The sequence below is a fragment of the Serinus canaria genome, chromosome 27 (assembly GCF_022539315.1).
Source record: "Serinus canaria isolate serCan28SL12 chromosome 27, serCan2020, whole genome shotgun sequence".
Lineage (NCBI taxonomy): Eukaryota > Metazoa > Chordata > Aves > Passeriformes > Fringillidae > Serinus > Serinus canaria.
In genome coordinates, this window is record NC_066340.1 from 692,797 (window position 1) to 719,865 (window position 27,069).

The window sequence follows — 27,069 nt, forward strand, 5'->3', positions numbered from 1 at the left end:
GCCCCCACCCGGCCCCCAAACCCCCCCCTCCCTTCCTCGCCGGGGCCCAATAAAGGCTCGCTCTGGGATTTGTAACCTTTTGTCCCCTCCGTGCCGTGGCTGCAGGGTTGGGGGGGGTGGGTGGGCTGCGGTTTGGGGACATTTGGGGCAAAAAGAGGACTGGGGGGAGGATGATGTACCCGGAGCGCAGGGGGTGATGGGAGGGTGATGCGGGGATTGGGGTGGGCTCAGAGCGCCCCAAAACTTTCGGGAAAGGCTCAAACCCCCCCAAAACGCCCCCAGAAGGGGTCTGGGACCCCCCAGGGGCTGATGGGAGCCCCGGTTATGCAAATCAGCGCCGGTGCGTCACGAGGGGCGGGGTTAGCCGCCGGAGGGGCGGGGCCGAAAGCAGAGCGGGCGCTGATTGGCTGCGAGGCGAGCGGTGATTGACAGCGGGGAGGGCAGTATCAACTTCCGTGAGGGGTGTGGCTCCCCGTGATTGACAGCGGGGCTTGCCCAGCGGTGAAGCCGGATTGGCACGGGGGAGGGGCGGGGTTTGCTGCATAACGGGTTTTGATTGGCCAAGGTTGGTTGATTGACAGCGGGTGTGTTGTTTGCGCGCGGCGCGGCGGGGGCGGGGCCGGGTGAGGGCCCGGGGGGCTTGAGGGGGTCGGGGGGCGCTGAGGGGACCCTGGGGGGACCCTGAGGGGACCCTGAGGGGACAGCGGAGCCATGCGGCTGCTGCGGTGCCTCGGGAAACGCGCGGCGCTGGCCGGCGTCCCCACCTACATCGAGCACTTCAGCAAGTTCTCGCCGTCGCCGCTCTCCATGAAGCAGTTTCTGGACTTCGGTAAATAAAGGAACACCCCCCCTCCCACCCCCTCCCCGAGCGCGACCCCGGCCCAGCGCCCCGGGACCCCCACCCTGCTCCGGTGTGGGGGCGGTGCTGGGGGGAGGGAGCTCCGTGCACAGCCCCGGGAATTCCCGACCCCCTCCCCCGGGAATTCCTGCCCCCTTCCCCACCCCCTAAATCCGAGGGCTGCCCCCCCCCACCCCCTCAGTGAGTGGGCCCGGCTAACCCTGACCCCCCAAATATCCCGTCGTTATTGGGGGTGAGGGGATTTAACAGCACCCCCCGGGTGGATGATTGGGGTTGGAACGTTGTTTCCTCATCGACCCCTTTTGGGGGTGTCCTCTCTGCCCCCCAGACCCCCTCATTTGGGGCACATCCTGACCGCCCTCCCTCCAGTAGATACCCCCTTTAAGGGACCCCTGCCCTCCTAGACTGGGCAACCAGGACCCCCCAATCCTCCCCAATGTCCCCAGGGGTGGGGATGTCCCCATGGCTGTCACCCAGCCCGGCCCTCTCTTGTCCCCTGCTCCCCAGACAGGGGTTGGGGACTGCGCCCCGGTGTCCCCCCCGTCCCCCCAGCTCCATCCCAGTGTCCCTTGTCCCCAGGGGTCTGCCCATCCAGGCCTTTAGGGTCACAGCTGCTGGTTGGGGTCCCCTCCCTGTGTCCCTGGGGACCCCTGGGCCTGCTCTGGGTCCTGGTGCTGTCCCAGCTCCTTCTCCCCTCCCAGCTGCACCCGGGGGTCTCCCAGCCCCAATTTGGGCTGTTCTGGGTGGCACTGGGCACCCAGCCTGTCCTCCCCAGTGGACGGAGCCCTGTCCCCCCACCTCAGCCCTCCCTGTCCCCTGCAATGTCCCCCAGCCCTCAGCCAAGCAGGACCTGCTGCTGTCCCATGTCCCCGCTGCCAGAAGGGTGGTTCTGGGGGGGCTCACCCGTGTCCCCCCGTGTCCCCTCCTGTCCCCAGGCTCCAGCAATGCCTGTGAGAAGACGTCGTTCGCCTTCCTGCGCCAGGAGCTGCCCGTGCGCCTCTCCAACATCATGAAGGAGATCAACCTGCTCCCGGACCGGGTGCTGCGCACGCCCTCCGTGCAGCTGGTGCAGAGCTGGTCAGTGTGGCCCTTGGGGACATGGAGACACTGCCACGGGGCTGCTGGCACTGCCACCCCCGCTCCTAGGCAGCTGGCACTGCTGGCACACGGCTGGGGCCTGCTGCTGGGGGTGCCACCACTGCCACTCGCCTGGGGTCCCACTGCCACAGGTCCCCTTGTTGTCACCCTCCTGGGTCCCCTGCACAGCTCCCGTTGCCACCACAGTTCCTGTCACTTCCAGGGGGGTTCTGCTGTCACCTCGGGTGCCACCACCACTGTGTGTCCCATACTGTCACTAGCTGTCCTCCCCTGCTGGCATGGGAGGGGTGACAGGCAGGGCACTCCTCAGCTCGTGCTGCTCCCCAGCTGGTGCCACCCCTTGGGTGACATGGGTTGCAGGTCCTTTGGGGACACTCCTGTGCCAGAGGGACGTCCCCAGACAGCAGGGGGTACACCAGTGCCACCTGCTCCCTGACAGGGCCGGGCCACAGGATGTCCCTGTCCTGGGTGGGTCTGAGTGTCCCTTTAAGTGCCATGTCCCCTTGGCAATGCCAGCAACGTGACCCTTCTATTGGCCACCACGTGACATGTTGTTTGTCCAGTGTCCTGGGCCACTGCCAACAGGATCTGGCCGTGCCAGGGGGTCAGGCCGTGCCAGGGGGTCAGGCTATACCACCCACCATCACAGCCCCAACCCCATCAGAGGGGCCGTGTCCCCAGGTGTCCCCAAGTGCCAGCAGTGCGGTGGGACAGTGACCCCTGGTTGAGCAGATTTTGGGGTGTGGGCCTGGGCTGAGGGGTGCTGGCCCTGTGTGGTGTCACCTGGGCTGTCCTCTCTGTCTGGGGGTGCCATCTGTGGGATGCCCGTGTCCCCCCAGGTACGTGCAGAGCCTGCTGGACATCATGGAATTCCACGACAGGGACCCCGAGGACCAAACCACGCTGGGACAGTGAGTCGGGAGGTGACAGCGTGGCCTTGTCCCCATTCCCGGGGTGTCACCTCCTCCCAGACCATGCTGGTGTCACCCAGGGTCACCCCAAAGTGCCGCCACTCCGGTGCCACCATAGCCAGCTCCGGGTTTTCCAGCACCCCCAGCTCCCGGGGAATCCCGGCCTGGATCGTGGCTGTGCCCGGAGCGGGTGTCCCCAGCGCTGTCCCTGTCCCCAGGTTCACCAACGCGCTGGTGACAATCCGGAACCGGCACAACGACGTTGTCCCCACCATGGCTCAGGGGGTGATCGAGTACAAGGAGACGTACGGGGACGACCCCGTGTCCAACCAGAACATCCAGTACTTCCTGGACCGCTTCTACCTGAGCCGCATCTCCATCCGCATGCTCATCAACCAGCACAGTGAGGGGCTGGGGGGCCTGCCCGCCCTGGGGGGTCCCCAGAACCCCCCCAGTGTCCCCAGGGGTCTGTGCTGAGGGTCCCAACCAACCCCAGGGGCCTCTGCCAGGGGTCCCCATCAACCCCAGGGGTTTGTCCCAAGGGGTCCTCACCAACCCCAGGGAGCTCCCCAAGGTTCTTCCTGCCCTGAGGCTCCCCACCAACCCCAGGGGTCTGTCCAAGGGGTCCCCACCAACCCCAGGCATGTGTCCTGAGTGTCCCCATCATCACTGGGTGTCCCCAGAGTGTCCCACCAACCCCAGGGGTCTGTTCTGAGGGTCCCAACCAACCCTAAGAGCCTGTCCTAGGGGTCCTCCCAGCCCCAGGGGTCTGTCCCAAGGGGTCCCCACCAGCCCCAGGTGTCTGTCCTGAATGTCCCCATCATGACTGAGTGTCCCCTGCGTGTCCCCCCAACTCCAGGGGTCTGTCCTGAGGGTCCCAACCAACCCCAGGGGCCTCTGTCAGGTCCCCACCAACCCCAGGGATCCTGTCTCGGGCATCTCCCTGGTGTCAAATGTTTCCCCCCAGAGCCCCACGGTGCCCTGGGGGTGTCCCTGGGGTGTCCCCAGCTCGTTGTCCCCTCCCCAGCCCTGCTCTTCGATGGCAGCACCAACCCCGCTCACCCCAAGCACATCGGGAGCATCGACCCCCACTGCAACGTGGCCAACGTGGTGAGAGGTTGGTGGGGTCTGGGGTCCCACCCCCACGGCAGGGGCACTTTGGGGGGGTGGGGGTTGCTTGAAAGCCCCCCCTGGCACCACTGGTGTCACAGGTTTGGGGTGGCCTCAGCCACACTGTCCCCTGAGCTGTGCAGTCGCTGCAGGAGACCCCAGGAACGCCCTGGGTCTGTGGGAATGGGAATTTTTGGGGGGTGAGGGGACCCCAAAAGCTGCCCCTGTTGGTCCTGGGGGGTGCTGAGCTTTCTGTCCCCCCCTTTGCCAGATGCCTACAACATGGCCAAGCTGCTGTGTGACAAATACTACATGGCCTCACCTGAGCTGGAGATCGAGGAGGTCAACGGTGAGGGGACAGCAGGAGGGGACAGGGGGCCGAGGGGACAGCAGGGGCCCAGGCAGGGGGATCGTGGGTGGCTCCTTTGGGGTTGGGGGTTCTCAGATGGCTCCTTTGGGGTTGGGGACCCTGGGCCAGGGGGATTTTTGTGTGGCTTGTTCTGGGTTGAGGGTCCCTTTCTCAGGGGGTTCTCAGCTCCTTTAGGGTTGGGGTCTCTGTGGCAGGGGATACTTGGCTTATCTAGGTTTGGGGGTCCCTGGGGTGGGGGGGTTCTCGGGTGATCCATTTAGGGCTGGGGCAGGTTTAGGGTCAGGATTGTCCCCACCCAATCCCAGTGTCCCCCCCTCCACCAGCCTGCAACTCGGAGCAGCCCGTGAGCATCGTCTACGTCCCGTCCCACCTGTACCACATGCTCTTCGAGCTCTTCAAGGTAGCCCAGCCCTTTGGGGGGGTCTGGGGGGGGCTGTGGGGGACCCCCTGACCCCCCCCGGGGCTCTGTGTCCCCAGAATGCCATGAGAGCCACGGTGGAGAGCCACGAGAACAGCCCCCGACTGCCGGCCATCAGGGTGATGGTGGCCCTGGGCCAGGAGGACCTGTCCATCCGGGTGAGAGACCCCTGCCCACCCTGGGGGGGTGTGGGGACCTGTCCATCCGGGTGAGGGACCCCAGCCCACCCTGGGGGGGTGTGGGGACCTGTCCATCCGGGTGAGAGGACCCCAGCCCACCCTGGGGGGTGTGGGGACCTGTCCATCCGGGTGAGAGACCCCAGCCCACCCTGGGGGGTGTGTGGGGACCTGTCCATCCGGGTGAGAGACCCCTGCCCACCCTGGGGTGTGTTTGGGGACCTGTCCATCTGGGTGAGAGACCCCAGCCCACCCTGGGGGGAGGGGGGGACAGGAGCGGGGTTGTCACCTGCTGTGGTGTCCCCAGATGAGTGACAGGGGCATGGGGGTGCCCCTGAGGAAGATCGAGCGGCTCTTCAGCTACATGTACTCGACAGCCCCCACCCCCCAGCTGGGCTCTGGGGGGGCCCCCCTGGTATGTGACCCCCCCCCTCAGGGGTTGGGGGCCTCGTGGGGAGGGGGCACTGCAGCTGAGGGGGGCATTTGAGGGGGGCTGGAGTGGCCTGGGGACGTTTGGGGGTTGTTTGGGGACCTGGAGTGGCAGGGAGTGTTTTGGGGGTGGCAGGGGGAGGTTTGGGGGTGGCTGGAGGGGCCTGGGAGTGTTTTGGGGGGTGATTGGCGTGGGCTGGAGTGGCACGGGGAGGTTTGGGTTGGCCTGGCACCTTTTGGGGACGTTTAGGCCGGCATGGGGACACTTAGTGGCATGGGGGGTGCTTGGAATTGGCACGGGGACACTGGTAGGATTGGGTGTGATGTGGGGGACCTTTGGGGTGGCGTGGGCACACTTTGGGGTGGCATGGCAACAGTTTGGGATGCCAGTGGGACCCTTTATGGTGGCATGGGGGTGGCATGGGGACACATGGGGGTGGCAAGGGGACCCTTTGGGGTGGCATGGCGACACTTTGGGGTGGCATGGCGACACTTTGGGGTGGCAGTGGGACCCTTTATGTTGGCATGGGGACACATTGGGATAGCAATGGGACACATTGGGGTGGCAGTGGGACCCTTTATGGTGGCATGGGGACGCATGGGGGTGGCATGGGGACACATGGGGGTGGCAGTGGGACCCTTTATGGTGACATAGGGACCCTTTATGGTGGCATGGGGACACTTTGGGGTGCCAGGATGCCCCTCTGGCCATTCTGGAGCCCTTTGACAGTGCCACCATGACCACTGGCAGTGCCAGGGACACTCCTGGTGTTTCTTGAGGCACTGTGGGGAGGCCGGGGATGCCTTGGGGGTGCTCCCCCAGCCCTGGGGACCCCCCACCCCAATTCCCTGCCCCTCCCCAGGCCGGCTTTGGCTACGGGCTGCCCATCTCCCGCCTCTACGCCAAGTACTTCCAGGGGGACCTGCAGCTCTTCTCCATGGAGGGCTTCGGCACCGACGCCGTCATCTACCTGAAGGTGGGTACCTGTCCCCAGGTCCGCCCCGGGGTGGGGGGGTGGCTCGGGACCCTCGCTGAGCCCCCCGTGCCCCCCAGGCGCTGTCCACGGACTCGGTGGAGCGGCTGCCCGTGTACAACAAGTCGGCCTGGCGGCACTACCAGGCCAGCCAGGAGGCCGGGGACTGGTGCGTGCCCAGCACCGAGCCCAAGAACACCTCCACCTACCGCGTGCCCTGAGCCCCCCCGGGCCACCCCCACCGGGCACCGGGACCCCTCAGCCCCACCCACGAGGAGTCCCCGAGTGCCCCCGGGGGGGGGGTGTTTGGTTCTTTGGGATCTTTGGGAAGTGCGGGGGGGGGGGGTGTGGGCGTGTCCTGGTGTCCCCGCCTTGGTGGCACTTAGGGACGGAGCTGGGGGAGTTGGAGCAGTGCCTGTTGTTCCCACAGTGCCCCCCGAAGTTCCCACCCACCCCAGGGGTGCCCCCATCCCAGCAAGGGACTGGTCCTGTCCCAGTAGGACCAGTAGCACTTCCCTGCACCCACGGCCCTGATGGGGTGGGGGGACCTGAGCCCCCCCTCTGTCCCTCCCTCCCCCACCATGTTCCTGTCCCTGCTCCCCTCCTGTTGTTGCACTACTGAGCTGTCCCCACGTCCCCACTTGCTGTGACCTGTTCAAGCCCCTCCTCCCATTCCCCAGTTTCCCCCCTAACCCCCCCAGACCCCTCCCCACTGTCAATAAATTGGATGTTAACTGAAGCCCTGTGGTGGTTTGGGGTCCTGGTGCCTCAGTTTACCCCCTCCAGCCTTGGGAGGGGGCTGAGGCTTCAGTCCCGGGGTGGCACTTGGGGACAGGGTGCCTGGGGACCTGCTCTGTGCCCCCCAGTCAGGTGACACTGGTCACTCCGGTTTGCACTGGCCCTTGATACCCTTTTATTTCCTGGGTTGGCCTCGGGGGGCCGCGTTTGGGGCTGTGGGGGGGGCGGGGTTCACTCCCTGCCCCCAGTTTGGGGGTGCCCGTGTGTGGAGGGGGTCGGGTCATGCCCTGTCCCCTCCTGTGCCAGGGGTGCTGGGTGGGGAGGCCGCTGGGCCCCCTCGGGGGTGGTGACAGGTGGGGGTGGCAGGACGGGCTGGGGGTGTCCCGAGTGCCCTCTGCATCCGGAAAAGGGCCCGGGGGGGGCCGGGCCGGGCGGGGAGGTGGCGGCTGGAACCGGGGGCGGGGGCAGGTGTTGCTCCGGGCCCGGCCCCGCTGTCCCTTGGCCGTGCCCCGTGTCCCCGAGGTGTGTCCCGGGGGGCTGTGGGTGGGGAAAGGGTGCGGGACCCGCCGGTTTTCAGCTCCTCCGCTGCTCCTGGTCCTTCTTCTTCTGCTTGTCCCGCTGCTTGTCCGCCTTCTCCCGGGCCTTGCGCTCCCGCTCGGCCGCCAGGCTCAGCTCCTTCAGCCGCCGCTTGAGCACCGCGCGGTCCTGGGAGCTGCCCACGCCCAGCGCCTGCGGCACCGCGGGCTGGGCACGGACACCCCCGCGCCCCCTGACCCCCGGGACCCTCCCGGCACAGCGGCTCCTTGGGGTTCCCAGAACCGCCCGTCCCTCCCTTGGGATCCTCCCTTGGGGTACCCGGGGCCTCCCCACGGATACCCACGGAAACCCAATTTGGGGTACCCCGAACCCTCCCAGACCTTCCTGCCCCACGGAATTGGGGCACCCCGACCCATCCCAGACCTTCCTGCCCCACGGAATTGGGGCACCCCGAACCCCTCCCAGACCTTTCTGCCCCATGGAATCCCCCATTGGGGTACCCCGAACCCTCCCAGCCCTTCCTGCCCCACGGAATTGGGGTACCCCGACCCCTCCCAGCCCTTTGTGCCCCATGGATTTGGAGCACCCTGAAGTATCCCAGCCCTTCCTGCCCCACGGAATTGGGGTACCCCGAACCTTCCTGCCCCACGGAATTGGGGCACCCCGAACCCCTCCCAGCCCTTCCTGCCCCACGGATTTGGAGCACCCCGAACCATCCCAGCCCTTCCTGCCCCACGGAATCCCCCCTGGAGCACCCAGAACCTCTCACCCTCCATCTTTTGGGGCCCCTGGAGACCCCCCGGCCCCGCACCTTGAGCTTGGCCCCATCGAGGAGCAGCAGGCGGGGCCCGTCCACGCCGCGCTCCGCGAATTCCCGCACGTAGCGCTCCAGGCCCAGGCTCTGCAGCCACTGCCCCACCTGGCCGCACGTCCAGCCCGCGGCCGCGCCCGCCGGCTCCTCCAGCAGCTGCGCACGGGGGTCAGCCGGGGGTCCCCGGGCCACCTGGGGGGGGGACAGCCCCCGCCCCGCGCCCCCCGCGCCGCTCTCACCTCGTCCGAGGACTGGGACAGGGTGTGGTAGGGGTAGGAGCACTTGGGGGGGCCGGGCAGGTGGGGGCTGGCGCTGGATGGTGGTGAATCCTCGCTCAGCTCGGAGTCCTGGGGCAGCGGGAGGGGCAAGGCTGGACCCCCAGAGCCATCCCAGAGCCACTCCACAGCTCCCAGTGACCCCCAGAGCCACCCCACGCCCCAGGACTCCGAGCCCGCAGTGACCCCCAGCCACCCCAGCCACCCCACAGCCCCCAGTGACCCCCAGAGCCACCCCAGCGACCCCCCCAGAGCCACCCCACAGCCCCCAGAGCCACCTCACAGACCCCAGTGACATCCAGAGCCACCCCAGCAACCCCAAGAGCCCCCCCACAGCCCCCAGTGACCTCCAGAGCCACCCCACAGCCCCCAGCAACCCCCAGAGCCACCCCACAGCCCCCAGCGACCCCCTGCAGCCCCCCAGTTGGCTGCCAGACCCCTCAGAGTGTTGAATTCCCTAAAGCCACCCCGACCCTAAAGGACACCCCCAATACCTGTCCTGACTCTGCAGGGCTTTGACACCCCCACAAAGCCCCCCTGACCCCGTGGGGCATCGAGTCCTCTCCCTATTTTTCCCTGACCCTATGGGGCTTTGTCCCCTGTCCCCAGAGCTGGTGTCACCCCTCTCTTAGAGCCCGTGGGGTCCCCAGGCCCGTGCCCAGGGCCGGGGCTCACCTGTGAGGCAGATTTGGCGGGGCTGAGCCCCTCGTGCCGGGGGGAGCCCGCGGGGGACGCGGGGCCGGGCGAGCCCCAGCCCCTGGCGCTGTCTGAGAACCAGGAGAAGGGCAGGAACGGGGACCCCGAGGGGCGGCCGGGCCCCTCCGCTGCCTCCCTGGGGACAGAGCAGGGTCAGGAGGTGTCCCCAGGCTGTCCCCAGGCTGTCCCCCTGTCCCGGGGCAGTCCCTCACCTGCTGCCCATGGACAGGCGGTTGCTGCTCTTCTCCTTGCGGCTCTTCCCAGAGGACGCCCGGCGCAGGGTCACCCTGGGGACAGGGGTGGTGATCTGATGGCTGGGGCACCAGGATCCCCCTTCGTCCATCTGTCCATCCATCATCCATCCATCCATCCATCCATCCATCCATCCATCCATCCATCCATCCATCCATCCATCCATCCATCCATCCATCCATCCATCCATCACTCCATCCATCCAGTCCTCCATCCATCCATCCATCCATCCATCCATCCATCCATCCATCCATCCATCCATCCATCCCTCATCAATCCATCCATCATCCATCCGTCTGTGCGTCCTTCCATCCCTCCATCCATCCATCCATCCATCCATCCATCCATCCATCCATCCATCCATCCATCCATCCATCCATCCATCCATCCATCCATCCATCCATCCCCCTGTCCCTCTCCCTCCCTCCCTCCCTCCCCCTGTCCCCCTCTGTCCCCTCCCTGTCCCTGCCCAGGGCCAACTCTCACCCCAAATCCAAGAACTTCCTCCGTGTTTTCTTATCGAGCCCCACGGTTGGGCTGGCGGGCGAGGGGGGGCTCATGTCCCGGCTGTCATCTGCAGGGGTGGCACCAGGCTGTCACCCGCTGTCCCCTGCAGGTGTCCCCAGGGGCTCGGGGGGGTCTCACCTTCGCTGTGCTGCCGGGGCCGGGGGTCTCGGCGGGCGAAGCCGGGGGAGCTGTCGGAGCTGGGGCAGGACTGGGGCGCGGGGGGGCCCGAGAGCCCCTCCTGGGACGGGGTGTTGGTGAGGGGCCGGTAGCGGCTGAGGGGGGGCGTGGGGGCCGGGGGGTCCCCCAGGCCTGGCCGTGCCACCCCCGGCTCGAAGGAGAAGCCGTCGGTGCGGGAGAAGGGCGAGGGGGTCGGGGGGCTGCCCTCGCCCTCAGTGCCCTGCGGTGGCACGGGCAGGGGGTCAGAGCCCTGCAGCCCCCTGGGGTTGTCCCCTGGGCCACCTCCCCTGCCCCTAAACACGGCATCCCCCAAGCCATCCTTGGTGCCCACGGTGCCCCCCAGGCCTCTCCCTAGGGTCCCTGGTGTCCCCAATCCCTGTGACACCCCCAGCCCTGGCATGCCCTGAGTCCATTCCTGGTGTCCCCAGTCCCTGTGTCCCCGCAGCCCCAGTGTCTCCTGAGTCCATCCCTGGTGTCCCCAGTCCCTGTGACAACCCAGCCCTGGCATCCCCCAAGAACATCTTTGGTGTCCATGGTGCCCCCCAGGCCTGTCCTTGGTGTCCCCAGTCCCTGTGACACCCCCAGCCCTTGATGTCCCCCAAGTCCACCCCTGGTGTCCCCAGTCCCTGTGTCCCCCCATCCCCGCTGTCCCCTGAGTCCATCCCTGGTATCTCCAATTCCTGTGTCCCCCCAGCCCTGGCATTCCCTCAAGTCCATCCCTGGTGTCCCCAATCCCTGGTGTCCCCAGCCCCTGTGTCCCCTGAGTCTACCCCTGGTGTCCCCGTTCCCTGTGCCCCCCATCCCCGCTGTCCCCTGGGTCCATCCCCACTGTCCCCAATCCCTGTGACCCCTCATCCCTGTGTCCCCAATCCCTGTGCCCCCCCATCCCCGCTGTCCCCAGTCCCCATGCCCCCCATCCCCGCTGTCCCCAGTCCCCGTGCCCCCAGCCCCGCTGTCCCTGTCTCACCGTGGCCTCGGGCCCCTCGTCGCCCTCGGTGGAGCTGGCACTGTCGCGCAGGCGGGAGCGCGAGGGCCGCTGGCGGCGGCCGCGGGCCAGGAGCCGGGCGCGGGCCTTGTGCAGGCTGCTGTCCAAGCGCGGCGTCTCTGGAACCACAGCGGTAAAATCTGGCAGTGAAAGAGACACCGGGGCAGAGAGAGACGGACGGACGGACACACGGACAGCGAGGTGGCGTGGGGTGGGAGAGAGCGGGAAGGTGGGGGTAGACAGAGGGATGGACATGGAGGGATGGACGGACATGGAGGGATGGATGGATGGATGGATGGATGGATGGATGGATGGATGGATGGATGGATGGATGGATGGATGGAGGGATGATGGATGGATGGATGGATGGACGGATGGATGGATGGATGGATGGATGGATGGATGGATGGATGGATGGAGGGATGGATGGATGGATGGATGGATGGATGGATGGATGGATGGATGGATGGATGGATGGATGGATGGATGGATGGAGGGATGGACGATGGATGGATAGACGGATGGATGGATGATGGATGGACGGATGATGGACGGATGATGGACGGATGGATGGACGGATGGATGGATGGATGGAGGGATGGATGATGGATGGATGATGGATGGACGGATGGATGGATGGACGGATGATGGATGGTGGATGGATGGATGGATGGATGGATGGATGGATGGATGGATGGATGGATGGATGGATGGATGGATGGACGGATGGACAGATGGACGGATGATGGTTGGAGGGAGGGATAAGCAGGGAGGAGGGGACAGGGAAGCGTTGGAGGCAGGTGGACACACAGGGAAGGCCAGCCCAGCAGACAGGGGACAGAGGGACAGGGACAGGGATGGGAACAGGGACAGGGATGGGGACAGGGACAGGGCAGGTGTGTGGTCCCAGGAAAACGGGAGGGGGCACAAGGAGAGGGGAGCATTGGGGACATGGATGGGGCACCCCGGTGGGGCAGGACAGGGGACAGAGGGACAGAGAGAAGTGTTCAAAGAGATGGCCCAGCATGGGGACAGAGGAGTGGGTGACCCTGAGGACAGAGTGTCCCTGTCACCCCGGGGGGGGACACTCTTTGTCCAGGTCCCACAGGGATCCCCCCAATATCCCCACCCTGCTCTGAGCCCTGCACCCCAACCCCACCCGAGGGGTGGCTCTGGGCCACGTCCCTGCTGTGTCCCCACGTCCCTGTCACCCCTGTGCCCCTCGACCCCCATTCCTGTGTGCCCTGGACGTGTCCCCATATCTTTGTCACCCCCACACCCTTATGTGTGTCCCCATGTCCCCTTCCCCACGCACATCCTCGTGTCCCCAAGCACACACTGTCCCCAAGCCCAGACACGGGAGGACACCGAGGGTGGGTGGGGACCCACGGGTGGCTCTGCACCCCTCGGGGGGTTCTGCACCCCAGGCCCCCCCTCAGGAACTCACCAAAAACCTCGTCCGTGTCCTGCAGCTTGGAGACCGACATGGTGAGACAGGGCTGGGGACAGAGGGGACACTCAAGGGGAGGGACAGACCGATATGGTGAGACAGGGCTGGGGACAGAGGGGACACTCAGGGGGAGGGACAGACCGACATGGTGAGACAGGGCTGGGGACAGAGGGGACACTCAGGGGAGGGACCAGCCCCTCTGTGCCTCTCGTGTCCCGCGGGACGGGGGGCTGGGCACCCCCACTGCAGAGCGTCCAGGAAAGGGTTAAACCCCCCCCGCCCCCCGGTGCTCGGGGAGTCTCGGGGTGGGGGCTCCTCGGGGTTCGGCAGCATCGGCGGGAGGGGGGGGGGAAGACCAGCCCGGAGAGGGCCGGTACCGGTGGGCTGGACCGGGAATGGTGTCCCTGGGGTGGGGCTGGACCGGGAATGCCGGACCGGGAATAAGTCCGGACCGGGAATATCGAACCGAGAGGATGGGGCTGTCCCGGGGGAGGGGAGCTACCGGGATGTACCGGGGCTTTACCGGGAGCTGTGGCATTACCGGGGCTGTACCGGGAGCTGTACCAAGGCTGTACCGGGGCTGTACCGGGAGCTGTGGCATTACCGGGGCTGTACCGGGGCTGTAACGGGGGCTGTACCGAGGCTGTAACGGGGCACTACCGGGCGCTCTACCGGCGGCTGTAACGGGAGCTGTACCGGGGGCTGGGGATGTACCGAGGCTGTACCGGGAGCTGGGGCTGTACCGAGGCTGTACCGGGACCGTACCGGGGCCGCTGTCCAGGGGTGACGCCCTGCCCGATCCCCCCCTCCCCACTCACCCGCGCTCCTGGGGCATCCTGATCGCCCCCGGTCGCCTCCCGCCGGGCCGGGCCGGGCCGGGCTCGGGGCCGGGCCGGTGCTGGGGCCGGTGGGAGCGGAGGGCGCTGCCGAGCCGCCCCGCCGGGCCGGGGGCCGCGGGGGGGGGGCACAGGAACCCGGAAACGGCGGGGGCGGCGGGGGCGGGGTCTGCCCCGCCCGGAACGAGCCCGGTGCTGAACGGACACCGGGGATGGGGACACCGGGACCCGAGGGACAGCGAACGCACGCGGGGTGCTGAAGGGACAGCGCCGGGGGGCACCGAGGGCACGGCGACACCGGGCACCGAGGGACGCGCGCGCGGCGGTGCTGAAGGGACAGCGACCGGCGGGACACGGGCACAGCGGTGCCACCGTCCCCCAGTGTCCCCCAGCCCAGGGGCTCCTCCCAGTGCACCCCCCCCCCCAGTGCCCTCCAGTCCCCCCCAGTGTCCCCCACCCTGCCCACTCCCCTCTGCCCCCCCCACTTCTTCCCACCACCCCAAATCCCTGCCAATCCCCCCCTCAATGCCCCCAATTCTCACCCTCCCCAGCGCCCCCCACCCCTTCCCACCACCCCAAATTATTCCCCACACCGCCCCCCCCCCACCCCTTCCCGGTGCCCCCCCTTCCCCCGACAGAAGGAGGCGGGGGGCGAGGCCGAGCCCGCGTTTTTGGGGCGGGGGTCGCGGCGGGCGCGGAGAGCGGGAGCGCTGCGTACATAGGTACATTATATATAGTATATACACCCACAGGTACACGTGTGAGATTAAATAACCCCGGCCCCCCCCCCGGGGCTCGCGCTCCCCGGAAAACCCCCCCTCCCCTTAAATAGCCCCCTCCCCCCCTCCCCGAAGTGGCTCCAATCCAGTCGGACCCCCCAGCCCCGCCCCCCACCCCACGCGACCCCCCCCCCGCCTCCCCTTCCCAGTATAACCAGCTCTGGCTCCCAGTTGCCCCCACATCCAGTTACTGTCGGAGACTCGGGGGCGGGGGGGGGGGGGCAAAATAGAAATGAAAATCAAAGGGCGGGACCCCCCCGGCCCGGCTGGGGGCGGCCGGAGGTTGGGGGGGTGTCCCAGCCCCAGAGAAATGCTGTGATTTTTTTTGGGGGGGGGGTTATTTACAGGTGAGGGGGTGGGAGCATCACCCCCACCCCAGAGGGGACCCCCCCCCCTGTGTGTGTCCCCCCCACCCGGGGAAGGCGAAAGCCCCGGGCTGGGGGGTGGGGGGCGTTGGCGGGGGGGGGCAGCGGGGCTGGTGCCCCCCCATCCCCTGCGGGGTTGGCAAAGGCTCGGGGGTCCCCCCCTGCCCGGCGATGGTGGCACTGAGGGGGTCGAGGGGGACACTCGGGGTCCCCCCCCCCATGGCGATGGTCCCGGGGTCACCTCGATGTGGGGCTGGGGGTGAGTCCGTGGGGGGGGGGCTCGGGGGGCAGAGGCCCCCCCCGGCCGTGCTCCGGTGAGTCCCAAGAGAAGGAGCTGGGTCTGGGGGGGCTCCCAGCGTTCCCCCCCAGCATGGCTCACATTTGGGGTGGGGGCGGGACATTGTCCTGTGTCCCCCCCCCCCAGCGTCCAGCCAGGTGCTGTGTCCGGGGTCGGGGGGGGGGGTCACGTCGAGGGGGAGGGGGAGGCCTGGGGGGGCCCGCGCCCCCCCCCGCGGGTCCATCACGTCACCACGAGACTCACACTGGACACAGACACGAACGCGGGGTGTCCCCCCCGAGCCCCCCCCACCGTTCGTGCCCCCGAGGGGGGTGGGGGGCACCAGGAGGCCTTGGCGGGGTCTCACCCCCCCCCCCTCCCCCCGGGGAAGGGCTGGGAAGGGGAGGGGGCAGGGCCGGGGTGGGGAGGGGCCCCCCCCAGGATCGCTGCGGTTTGAGGGTGGTTTAGGTCGGGTTGGAATTTTTCAAAGTCTGCAGCTTGGCCTCCAGTTCGGAGATCTGAAAAACAGCAAAGGGGACAGGTCTCAGCGGGGGGGGACACACACCGGGGTGGGGGGGACACGGGGACACGCACGGGGACGTGTGATGGGCGGGGGGGACACGGGGGGAGCGTACAGCCACGGGGACAGGGAGATGGGGGGGGGGGGGCAGACGGGACAAGGGGGGCAGGACATGGTGGGGACACGGGGGGGTGACACAGGGGGGACATGGAACATGGGGATGGGGCACAGAGATGGGAGGTGGGGGACAGGGGGGACTGAGGGACACGTGGGGGGCAGATGGGGACACAGGGATGACTGGGGGGACACATGGGGGTGACTGGGGGTAACTGGGGGGACACATGGGGGTGACTGGGGGACACACGGGGGTGACTGGGGGACACACTGGGGTGGCTGGGGGACACACGGGGGTGGCTGGGGGACACACGGGGGGGACTGGGGACACACGGGGGGGACTGGGGGACACATGGGGGTGGCTGGGGGACACATGGGGTGGCTGGGGGACACACTGGGGTGGCTGGGGACACATGGGGGTGACTGGGGGACACACGGGGGGGACTGGGGGGCACACGGGGGTGGCTGGGGGACACACGGGGGTGGCTGAGGGACACATGGGGGTGGCTGGGGGACACACGGGGTGGCTGGGGGACACGCAGGGGAGGACTGGGGGCACACGGGGGGCACACGGGGATGGGCTGGGATGGGCAGGGGGCTGCAGGCAGGTGCTGGGTGAGTCTCTGTGTGATGCCAGGGGACATTTTGGGGGTGATGGAGGTGGCTGAGTGGGGGGGGGTGGGTGGGCTCTGCTGGGTGTTGGGGACCTCCCCGCTGTGCCCTGGTGCCCCCCGGCCGGGCAGGGCCGGCCCCTCCCCCGTGACCCCCGCGGGTGGGATCCTTTGGGATCTGCTGGCCCCGGGGGATCCGCTTGGCCCCGCAGGACACGTGGGGGATCCAGCATGACCAGCATGGGATCCCAACGGGAGCGCGCTGGGCCCCGTGCTCGGCGATGGTCACCGGGACCCCACGGATCCCCCGGGCTCAGTTCTGGTCACCGGGACCCCACGGATCCCCTAGGCTCGGTTCTGGTCACCGGAACCCCGTGGATCTCCCGGGCTCGGTTCTGGTCACCGGAACCCCGTGGATCCCCCGGGCTCGGTTCTGGTCACCGGAACCCCGTGGATCCCCCGGGCTCGGTTCTGGTCACCGGGATCCTTTGGGATCCCTTGTGCTCGGGGCCAGTCACTGGGATCCTTTGGGATCCCCTGGATCCCCCGCGCTCAGCGCAGGTCACCGGGATCCCGTGAATCCCCCGGGCTTGGTTCTTGTCACCGGGACCCTGTGGATCCCCTGTGTGCGGTGCCAGGCACTGGGATCCTTTGGGATCCTTTGGGATCCTTTGGGATCCCCCAGGCTCAGTGTCAGTCACTGGGACCCCACGAATCCCTGCGGTGCCAGCCACTGGGATCATTTGGGATCCCCTGGATCCCCCGTGCTCGATCAGTGCTGGTCACCAGGATCCCCCAGATCCCCCAGGCTTGGTTCTGGTCACCGGGATCCCACGGATCCCTTGGGCTCAGTTCTGGTCACCAGGATCCCCCAGATCCCCTGGGCTCGGTTCTGGTCACGGGGATCTCCTGGATCCCCTGGGCTCGGTTCTGGTCACCGGGATCCTGTGAATCCCCCGGGCTTTGTTCTGGTCACCGGGACCCCGCGGATCCCCCGGGCTCGGTTCTGGTCACCGGGATCCCCCAGATCCCCTGGGCTCGGTTCTGGTCACCGGGATCCCCCGGATCCCCCGTGCGCGGCCGGGATCCACTGCCCGGGGAGATCCCTCTCGCCCCTTAGGGCACGGCAGGCCCCAGAGCTGGAATTCGGGCAGATCCGCTGCGATCCAGAGCAGGATCCAGGCCCGGGAGGAGGCTCGGGGCGCCCGAGCAGATCCCGAGCAGATCCCGAGCAGATCCCGAGCAGATCCGGCGGCGGGAGCAGGGTCCGGTGGGAGCAGATCCCCCACGGTGCGGCGCGGGATCCGTGGCTCAGTCCGGAGCTCCGGGGCCGGCCGGCGGGGCGCGGCGGCCGAGCAGATCCCCGGGATCCATCGCTGGCGCGGCGGCCGAGCAGATCCCCGGGATCCATCGCTGGCGCGGCGGCCGGGCAGATCCCGGGATCCATCGCTGGCGCGGCGGGGCCGGGTGGGGCCGGGCGGGGCCGGCGGGGGGGTCAGGGACATCCCGCGTCCCGGCGCCCCGTGCCCACCTTCTCCTGCAGCTTCTCCATCTCCTCCTTGTGCGCCAGCTCCGACTCCTCCAGCACCCGCCGCTGCGCCGTCTCCTTCTTCAGGAACTCGATCTCCCTGGGGAGGAGTGGAACTCCATCTTGGGTGCCCGTCCCCGCAGCCATGGCACGTGCCAGGGGGACCCCCGGGGTTTGGGTGCCAGGGCAGGACCCTGCTGGGTGGGTTGGGGTGCCCGGGGTTGTCCCAGAGGATGGGCAATGCCCAGGGGTGCTCAGGAAGGAGCTGGTGCCCCGCGGATCATGGGATCTTGGAAGGGTTGGGCTCGGAAGGGAGCTCAAAGCTCTGTGCCAGTCCAAAATGGATCCGTGCCACAGGGAAGGGCCCTGCCAAGGGAAAAAGGGTGCCCAGAAGGATTTGGCGCCCCAGGGATGGGTCTGAGTCAAGGGGAAGGAGTTGGTTCCCCAGGGGTGAGCCCACGCCCAGGGAAGGTCCATGCCCAGAGCCAGAGGGTGCCCAGGGAGGATTTGGCACCTCAGGGATGTGTCCCTGCCTGAAGGACAGTCTGTGCCCAGGGACAGAGGGTGCCAGGGAGGGGTCAGAGCCCCTCGAGGGCTCCACACCAAGGGCACAGGGACAGGGGATGACTGGGGAGGGTCTGGTGTCCAGGGAATGGACCCACAGCCCAGGGGATGGACCCACAGCCAGGGATGGACCCACAGCCAGGGATGGACCCACAGCCAGGATGGACCCACGCAGGGATGGACCCAGCAGGATGGACCACGCCAGGGGATGGACCCCAGCAGGATGGACCCACAGCCAAGGATGGACCCACGGCCAGGGGATGGACCCACAGCCAGGGATGGACCCACAGCCAGGGATGGACCCACAGCCAGGGATGGACCCACAGCCAAGGATGGACCCACAGCCAGGATGGACCCACAGCCAGGGATGGACCCACGGCCAAGGATGGACCCACGGCCAGGGGATGGACCCACGGCCAGGGATGACCACAGCCAGGATGGACCCACGGCCAGGGGATGGACCCACAGCCAGGATGGACCCACAGCCAGGGATGGACCCACAGCCAGGGATGGACCCACAGCCAGAGATGGACCCATGGCCAGGGATGGACCCACAGCCAAGGATGGACCCACGGCCAGGGATGGACCCACAGCCAGGATGGACCCACGGCCAGGGGATGGACCCACAGCCAGGATGGACCCACAGCCAGAGATGGACCCACGGCCAGGGGATGGATGCATAGCCAAGGATGGACCCACAGCCAGAGATGGACCCATGGCCAGGGGATGGACCCACGGCCAGGGATGGATGCACAGCCAAGGATGGACCCACAGCCAGGGGATGGACTCACGGCCAGGGGATCGACCCACAGCCCAGGGATAGACCCACGGCCAGGATGACGCCAGGGATGGACCCACGGTCAGGGGATGGACCCACGGTCAGGGGATGGACCCACAGCCAGGGATGGACCCACGGCTAGCGATGGACCCACGGCCAGGGATGGACCCACGGCCAGGGATGGACCCACAGCCAGGGATGGACCCACGGCCAGGGGATGGATGCATAGCCAAGGATGGACCCACAGCCAGAGATGGACCCATGGCCAGGGGATGGACCCACGGCCCAGGGATGGATGCACGGCCAGGGATGGACCCACGTCAGGGGATAGACCCACGGCCAGGGGATGGATGCACGGCCAGGGATGGACCCACGGTCAGGGGATGGACCCACGGTCAGGGGATGGACCCACGGCCAGGGATGGACCCACGGCCAGGGATGGACCCACAGCCAGGGATGGACCCACGGCCAGGGATGGACCCACGGTCAGGGGATGGACCCACGGCCAAGGATGGACCCACAGCCAGGATGGACCCACGGTCAGGGGATGGACCCACAGCCAAGGATGGACCCACAGCCAAGGATGGACCCACAGCCAAGGATGGACCCACAGCCAAGGATGGACCCACAGCCAGGGATGGACCCACGGCCAGGGATGGACCCACAGCCAGGGATGGACCCACAGCCAGGGATGGACCCACGGCCAGGGGATGGCTCAGCCCAGTGGCACGGTCTGTGCCCAGGGACAGGGATGCCCGGGTCGGGGTGTGACACCCTGGGGACAGGTCCCTTCCCGAGGGGACACCGGGAGCTGCCCTCACTTCTGCTGGTACTCCTTGATGAGCCGCTTGGCCTTGCTGTACTTGCGCTCCAGGGTCTGGTACTGGGCCTGGGTCTCCTTGAGGTGCTCGTCCACGGCCTGGCACAGGTTCTGGGCCTCCATCCAGTAACCCTCCAGCTTCTCCATGCGCTCCTTGTTCTCCTCCACGCTCTGCTCCAGCTGGGCCTTCTCGGCCCTCCAGCGTGCCTTCTCCTGCTCCAGGCACTGCAGCTGGGGACAGCGGTGTCACCACAGGGTGTGGCACAGCCAGGGGGTGGGGTGGGACATGGCACAGCCATGGGGATGGGACATGGCACAGCCAGGATGGGACATGGCACAGCCAGGGGATGGGACATGGCACGGCCAGGGATGGGACATGGCACAGCCAGGGGATGGGACATGGCACAGCCAGGGAGGCACAGCCAGGGGATGGGACATGGTGCAGCATGGCATGACATGGCACAGACAGGTGACAGGCAGGACATGGCACAACCAGGGGATGGGTCACAGCACAGACAGGGAGGCACAGCCAAGGGATGGGACATGGCACAGCATGCCATGACATGGCACAGCCAGGTGACAGGTAGGACATGGCACAGCCAGGTGACAGGCAGAACATGGCAGGATGTGGAATGGCCCATGCAGGGCAGGTGGAGAAGGACATTCAGGGTGCCAGGGCAGCTGTCAGGGTGTCCCCCCACCCCCGGGCAGCCAGGACCCCCCCTCACCTTCCTCTTGAGCTGCTGGATCTCAGCCTCGGTCACGGCGTGTTTGATCTGGAGCTGTGGGAGAGCCAGGGTGAGCACGGGGTGGGCACAGCCCCCAGGGTGAGCACCCCCTGCCCTCTCCCAGCCCCTCCTCACCTCCTTGAACTTGTGCACCAGCTTCTCGGGGTCCATCTCCACGGGGGACAGCGTGTCCTCGTTCTCGGCCAGCTCGAACACCTCGATGGCCATCTCCCCGCTGGGGAACATGGGGCTCATCTCCTCCTCCTCATCCGTGGCGTACTCCCCGGTCTGTGGGAGGCACAGGGGCGGGGTTGGCACCTGGGGGGTACCCAGCGTGCCACGCCCAGCCCGTGTCCCCGCCGGGCAGCGCTGTCCCCTCACCTCCTCGTCGTCCTCGGTGTACTGGGTGTAGCGCTGCTCCATCATCTCGCGCTGCCACCGCTCCTGCTCCAGCGTCTGCTGGATCAGCTGTGCCACCTCGCTCTGCTCCCCCGGCTTCTCCCGCCCGATCAGGAACCTGGGGGGCACCACGGCTCAGGGGGGGACACCCGGGGGGCACAGCCAGGGGACACCCCTGCAGCTCTCCCAGGAGCTGGCGGGTTCAGGGGTCGAGGATGAGTTGGGAGCACTTTGGGGGGTACCAGGGTGGCACTCTGGGGGGACAGGCTGTGGGGCAGGGATCCCAGGGTTCAGCACAGTTTGGAGGGGGAGGTTTTGGGGCTCCCACCCCACCCAAGGCCTGGCTCGTACCGGACACGGCCCTTGGTGTTCCTGAGCACGGAGGCGGCGAAGCTCTGCGTGACCCCCACCAGGCTGGTGCCATCCACCTCTACGATCAGGTCGTTCACCTGGATCCTGGGGACAAGGGCAGGCTCACAGCTCCTGGCCAGCCCTGGGGCAGCCCTGGCAGCCCCTGCCCCGCTGTCCCCAGCCGTACCTGCCGTCCCGGTGCGCTGCCCCCCCTTCTGTCACCGTCTTGACGAAGATCCCCAACTTCTCCAGGCCCATGTCGGCCCCCGCGCCCATCCCGATGATGCTGATCCCCAGCCCTTCCGAGTCTGCGGGCACACAGAGCCGTGTCCTGCCAGGCTGGCACCTCCAGGCCGCCCTGGGGATGCCAGGGATGGCTTTGGGGGCAGCACCCACCTTTCTCCAGCTCCACGGGGAACAGGTCGAGCCTCTCCACCCTCTTCTCCAGCTCGTACTCGGCCGAGGCCGCCATGGGATCCACGTCCTCATTGCGGCGGTCGTAATCCTCGTTGGAGTAAGTGCTGAACACCTGAGGGCACGAGGGAGGGCTCAGCCAGGGGGGAACCCCCACAGGTGCCCCCCAGGAGTGCTGGGGTGGGACCGAGCCCCTGGAGAACCCCTGCCCCAAATGGTGACATGGAGGGAAGGGGAGCTGGGGGAGGACAAAGGGGGTGAGGGTGGCACAGGGGACACCCTAAAGCCTCCCTGGCCGAGCTGGGCTGCTGTGCCCAGGCTGGAGCCATGCTCTGCTCCCTGGGGGCTGTGGGGAGGGGCTGGCCAGGCCTGGCAGATGTCCCCAAAGGGGCCCCGGCCCCTCGAGGGGATTAGGGATCACACACGGCGGGATAAAGCCTGGTCACAAAGGGAATTAGGGCCCAGTGTCAAGGGACAAAGCCTGGTGACACCCACTGATAGGCAGGACCCAGGGGTGACAGGGAGGAGCAGGGCAGGGGACAGAACGATGTCACCCTGGCCACAGGAAGGCCCTGGGGAGGTCCCCTGCTGTGCCCCCCATCCTGTCCCTGGGTCCTGGGGGATTTGGGATTGGAGGGGGGGTGGTCTGCAGTGGGGAAGGGGCTGGAATGTGCCCCTACTGCTGGGCTGGGTGGAGGTCCCCAATGTCACCCACCCCTCCCAAGTGGGTTTGGGGGGCTCAGCATCACCCGGGCAGGGATTTGGGGTGTTCTAACTCCTGGGTGTCCACCCCACCCACCCCCACATGCCCCCTCACAGCTGAGAGGCTTTGGGGTGAGCAGAGCATCCCCAAAACCCCATCCATGGGGTGAGCAGAGCATCCCAAAATCCCATCCATGGGGTGAACAGAGCATCCAATCCCCATCCATGGGGTGAGCAGAGAACCCCAAAATCCCCATCCATGGGGTGAGCAGAGCATCCCAAATCCCCATCCATGGGGTGAGCAGAGAACCCCAAAATCCCCATCCATGGCGTGAGCAGAGCACCCCAAAATCCCCATCCATGGGGTGAGCAGAGTATCCCAAAAATCCCATCCACGACCAGAGCACCTTGCCCAGGGCTGGGCTGGCTGCATCCCACGGGACCAAGGCCACCCTCAGGCTGCAGCCCCCCGGGTCACGGCCACCAGTGTCCCCCGTCCGGGCCACGGCAGTGGTTGTCCCCCGTCCCAGGTGGGGCCACCCACCCGCTCTGACTCAGAGCCAGAATATAGGCCGGGCTCTAAAAATAACCCGGCTCCGGCACAAAGCAACGGCTGCTCCTGCGGTCGGGGGGATCCGGGCGGGAGGGAACACCCCGAAATAGCTGCACGGCCCCTTTATCCTCCCCCCATCCCGGGTGGGGACCCCGAACCCCGCAGGATCCCTGCCGGGAAGGGGGGGGGGGGTGATGCCGCCCACCCGGCCACGCTGCCGAGGCACTTCCCCTTCCTCCCTTCCTCCCTTCCTCCCCTTCCTCCCTGCCTCCACTTCCCGAAACCGTCCTGGGCACCGCGTTGGGCACACGGGGAGGGGCACATCTCCCCCCATGGCCACTTTGTCCCCAGGGACCCCCCGGGCAGGGAGGAGCCCCGGCCCCGAGGGATGCCCCAGCCCCATTCCGGGCATTTCGGGCATCCCCACCCAAAATATGGAGCGGTTTGGGCCCGGCCTGGGCACGACACGGGGGTGGCACTGGGTGCTGTGCCTGGCCCAGCACAGCGGGTCCCGGTGCCACCTGTCCCCATCACACCGAGCCTGGGGGGTCCAGGCATGGCCCTTCATTAACCAGCTCATTAGCCAGGCCCAGGCCCTGCTTCCCCCAGCACAGGGACAGGGACAGGGACAGGGACAGGGACAGGGACAGGGACAGGGACAGGGACAGGGACAGGGACAGGGACAGGAAGCCCTGTCCCATGGGGGACACAGGGCATGGAGACACAGACCCCCAGCCCCTTTTTCTATCCCTGCCAAAGGGGTGATTGTGTGGGGGTCACACACTGCAGTCTAGGCTGCTCATCACCCTGGCACCCATCACCCTGGTACCCATCACCCTGGCACCCATCACCCTGGGCAGCCCATCACCATGGGGTGCCCTTCACCCTGGTACCCATCACCCTGGGGTGCCCCTCACCCTGGCACCCATCACCCTGGCCTCCATCACCCTGGGCTGCCCATCACCCTGATACCCCTCACCCTGGTGTACCCATCACCCTGGGGTACCCCTCACCCTGGCACCCACCCCTCACCCTGGGTGCCCTCCCTCCCTGCCCAGCCAGGCTCACCTGGATGGGGGCCGTGCTGAACTGGATCTTGCGGTTGGGCACGGGCTCCTCTTCCTCAGACAGCCCCGGGATCTCCACGCAGCCCGACTCGGGCTCGTACAGCCCTTCGGCCTCCTCCTCCTCCTCCAGCCCGCTGCCCCCCGAGTCCTCCCCGAGCCCGCTGTAGGCACTTATGTCCACCAGGTCGGCCTCGGAGAAATCCTCCTTCTTGGCCTCCTCGGAGCCATCGCCCTCCTCCGCCCGCTCGCCCTTGACGCCCTCCGAGCCCGCGGCCGCCCCCGAGCCCCCGTCCGGCCGGGGGGCTGCGGCCGCCGGACCTTCGTCCCCTTTGGCCGGTTGGGGCGCGGGCACCGCTTCACCCGCCGCCGCCTCCTCCTCCTCCTCGCCCTCTCCGCTCTCCTCCACCTCCACGGGCTTGATCTTGCACACCTCCTGCACCCTTGGCGCAACCGCCTCCTTCTCCGCCGGCCGCCCGCTCTTCCCCGCCGCCTTCTCCTCGTCGGGCGGCCGGGCGCGGGCCGGGGCAGCGTGCCCATCGCCGGTGCCATCGCCGCGGGTGCCAGGCGTGAACACCCTGGGCCTCTTGGCCACCGCCTTGGCGCCCAGCGGCGCGGCCGCCCGGCCCTGCGCCTTGTGCAGGTTGTTCCTCAGGTCGGCCTTCTCGAAGACGGCGCTCAGCTGGCTCACGGTGGGCGACACGGCGTCGGCGTCCAGCTTATCCAGCGACTCGGTGCTGCCGTTGAACCTCACCACCACGTCCAGCTTGCGGTCCTGGAAGCCGGCGCGCTCCTTGCGCAGCAGCAGCTTGGTGCTGGTGGCCTTCTCCTGCGGGCTCCTCTCGAAGATCTTGCGGGTCTCCTGCAGCTTGGAGAAGGGTTTGTCGGGCTTGGAGTCGAAGCGGCTGACGCGCTCCGAGACGCTGGTGCCCAGCTTGAGGAGGCTGCCTTGGTCCACGCCGTCGCCCAGGCTGCCAGCGCGGGGCAAGGACAGGCGCACCGGCTTCTCCTTGGCCTTGGCCAGGTCGCAGGCGCCCTCGGGGCCGGGCGCCGTCCCCATCTGCAGGAACATGTTCTTGATCCGATGCACGTTGGAGCCATACTTCTTCCCGCGGCTCTTCTTGCCATCCTCGCCGTCGGCCTCCTTTGTGGGCGCCAGGGCCTGGATGGTGGCCTCGTAGGCGTTCCGGTGCGGGGACGCGCTGCGCAGCCCCCCGGCCCCCGCCGCGCCCCCGGCCGAGGGGGCCCCCCCGGCCCCGCCGGCCTCGGTCCTCAGCATGGTCCCGGCGCCCGCATCGCTCGCCGCCACCGCCGCCGCTGCCCCCGGGCCCCGCGCCCGCTACCGCGCCATGGGCGGGGGGCTGTGCCGGGGGGCTGTGCCGGGGGGCAGCGCTGCCCCGGCCCGGTCAGGCCATGGCCATCCCGCGGATCCCCTCCGCCGCGGCGCTTCTTCCTTCCTGCCTTCCTTCCTTCCTTCCTTCTTCCCCGCTCCTCCTCCTCCTCCTCTTCCCCTTTCTGCGCGCCGGTGATGGAGCCGCCGCCGCTGCCGCCGCCGCCGCCGCCGCCGCCGCCGCGCTCTGCCCGCCCCGCTGCCCGCAGAGCCCTCTGGGTCTGAGCAGCGCTCGCTCTTCCTCTTCCTCAGCCGCGCTTCGGCCTCAGCGCCGCCGCCGCCGCCGCAGCCCGGCCATGGGCACCGTGCGCTCCGCTCCCCGCCCCGCACCGGGGTCCCCTCCCTGCGGCGGGGCCCCCCCGGCGGCCGCGCTGTGCAGTGTGGGCCCCCCCCCCCCGCCTGCTCGGCCGCGGGTGCCACCCCCCGGCTCTGTCCCCGCGTGTCCCCCGCTTCTGTCCCCGCGTGTCCCCCCCCCCCCGCCCCGGTTCCGTCCCCGCGTCCCCCTCCAGTTCTGTCCCCGTGTGTTCCCCCAGCTCTGTCCCCTTGTCGTCCCGTCCCCCCCCCACCCAGTTCTGTCCCCATCTCTCCCGCAGCTCTGTGCCCGTGTCCCCTCAAGTCTCGTCCCTGCAGCCCCCAGATTTGTACCCATCCCCCCCATCCTCTCCCCACATCATCCCCCAGGGTTTGTCCCCGTGTCCCCCCCATCCTGTCCCCATATCCCCCCCTGGTTTGTACCCACACCCCCCCCTCGTTATCCCCGTGTCCCCTCAGTTTGTACTCCTGTCCCCCATCCTGTCCCTGTGCCCCTTCTGGCTCTGTCCCCGTGTCCCCGCTCCTGTCCCCGTGTCCCCGCTCCTGTCCCTGTGTCCCCTCAGTTTTACCCACTTGTCCCCTGCTCCCCCTCCCCGTGCCCCCCCCCAAAGCCCCCCCCGATGTCCCCACAAGACCCCGATGTCCCCCTCAACCCCTCCGGAGGTGCAGCACATGCCCTGGCAGTGGTGGCAGGAGGGGACACTGTGTGACAAGGGCCCGGAGGGTGGGGACAGTGCGCCCCCTCCCCTTTCTGCACGGACGGGGGATATTTTGGGGGGATTATTTGCATTTTTTCTCTTTCCCCTGGGTGTCCGAGGGCGAGGGGGGCAGACCCCACCCCCGTGGCGGTTTTGGGGTCCCTGCTCGTGGTGGTGGGGGGGGACAGGGGACACCCCTGGTCCCCAGTGGGGGAGGCGCACGGGCAGCAGGACCCTGCAGATGTGTCACTGTCCCCTCCCCGTGTCACCCGAGGCACCTCCGGCCCTTTGTGCGTGACGAGGCGTGACGCGACACGGGGGGGGGCGGCCCCCACACGACCACCCCCTCCCCTCCCCCTCCCTCCGCTGCCATCGCCCCCCCCAGGTCCCTGTCACCGCCACCCCCGCTGTCCCAGCGCTCGTGTCACCGTCCCCACGCAGCGCACACGCGTGTTCCCGTCTCGCTGGTGGCCATGTCGAGGGGGGTCTCGGC

General features: G+C 68.1%; 3 protein-coding genes across 6 annotated transcripts; 1 reads left to right on the plus strand and 2 right to left on the minus strand.

Moving 5' to 3' along the window:
• Positions 1-607: 607 nt before the first annotated feature.
• Positions 608-7,084, plus strand: PDK2 (pyruvate dehydrogenase kinase 2). The gene is made up of 11 exons (XM_050985584.1): positions 608-829; positions 1,795-1,936; positions 2,797-2,868; positions 3,087-3,271; positions 3,896-3,985; positions 4,250-4,327; positions 4,672-4,748; positions 4,826-4,924; positions 5,250-5,357; positions 6,235-6,348; positions 6,426-7,084. The coding sequence occupies exons 1-11, from the start codon at positions 712-714 to the stop codon at positions 6,564-6,566; spliced, it is 1,224 nt and encodes a 407-aa protein (XP_050841541.1). The 5' UTR covers positions 608-711; the 3' UTR covers positions 6,567-7,084.
• A 252-nt stretch (positions 7,085-7,336) lies between these two features.
• On the minus strand, positions 7,337-13,591 carry SAMD14 (sterile alpha motif domain containing 14). 3 transcript variants are annotated; one of them, XM_050985583.1, is made up of 9 exons: positions 12,771-13,591; positions 11,306-11,442; positions 10,300-10,558; positions 10,141-10,228; positions 9,615-9,689; positions 9,382-9,538; positions 8,671-8,778; positions 8,432-8,587; positions 7,337-7,812 (listed from the first exon to the last, which is right to left on the minus strand). In XM_050985583.1, the coding sequence occupies exons 1-9, from the start codon at positions 12,808-12,810 to the stop codon at positions 7,657-7,659; spliced, it is 1,176 nt and encodes a 391-aa protein (XP_050841540.1). In that variant the 5' UTR covers positions 12,811-13,591; the 3' UTR covers positions 7,337-7,656. The 3 variants fall into 3 exon arrangements, with proteins under 3 accessions (XP_050841540.1, XP_050841539.1, XP_050841538.1); XM_050985582.1 differs by having other exon boundaries at positions 11,306-13,591; XM_050985581.1 differs by having other exon boundaries at positions 8,390-8,587; positions 11,306-13,591.
• Positions 13,592-14,820: 1,229 nt separating this feature from the next.
• On the minus strand, positions 14,821-25,470 carry PPP1R9B (protein phosphatase 1 regulatory subunit 9B). Of its 2 annotated transcripts, XM_050985580.1 has the most exons (10): positions 24,181-25,470; positions 21,840-21,972; positions 21,631-21,751; positions 21,444-21,548; positions 21,075-21,210; positions 20,829-20,981; positions 20,694-20,747; positions 19,967-20,196; positions 17,807-17,903; positions 14,833-15,548 (listed from the first exon to the last, which is right to left on the minus strand). In XM_050985580.1, exons 1-10 carry the CDS (start codon positions 25,453-25,455, stop codon positions 15,495-15,497), a joined length of 2,358 nt encoding a protein of 785 aa, XP_050841537.1. In that variant the 5' UTR covers positions 25,456-25,470; the 3' UTR covers positions 14,833-15,494. The 2 variants fall into 2 exon arrangements, with proteins under 2 accessions (XP_050841536.1, XP_050841537.1); XM_050985579.1 differs by having other exon boundaries at positions 14,821-15,548; positions 20,829-21,210.
• Positions 25,471-27,069: the final 1,599 nt, after the last annotated feature.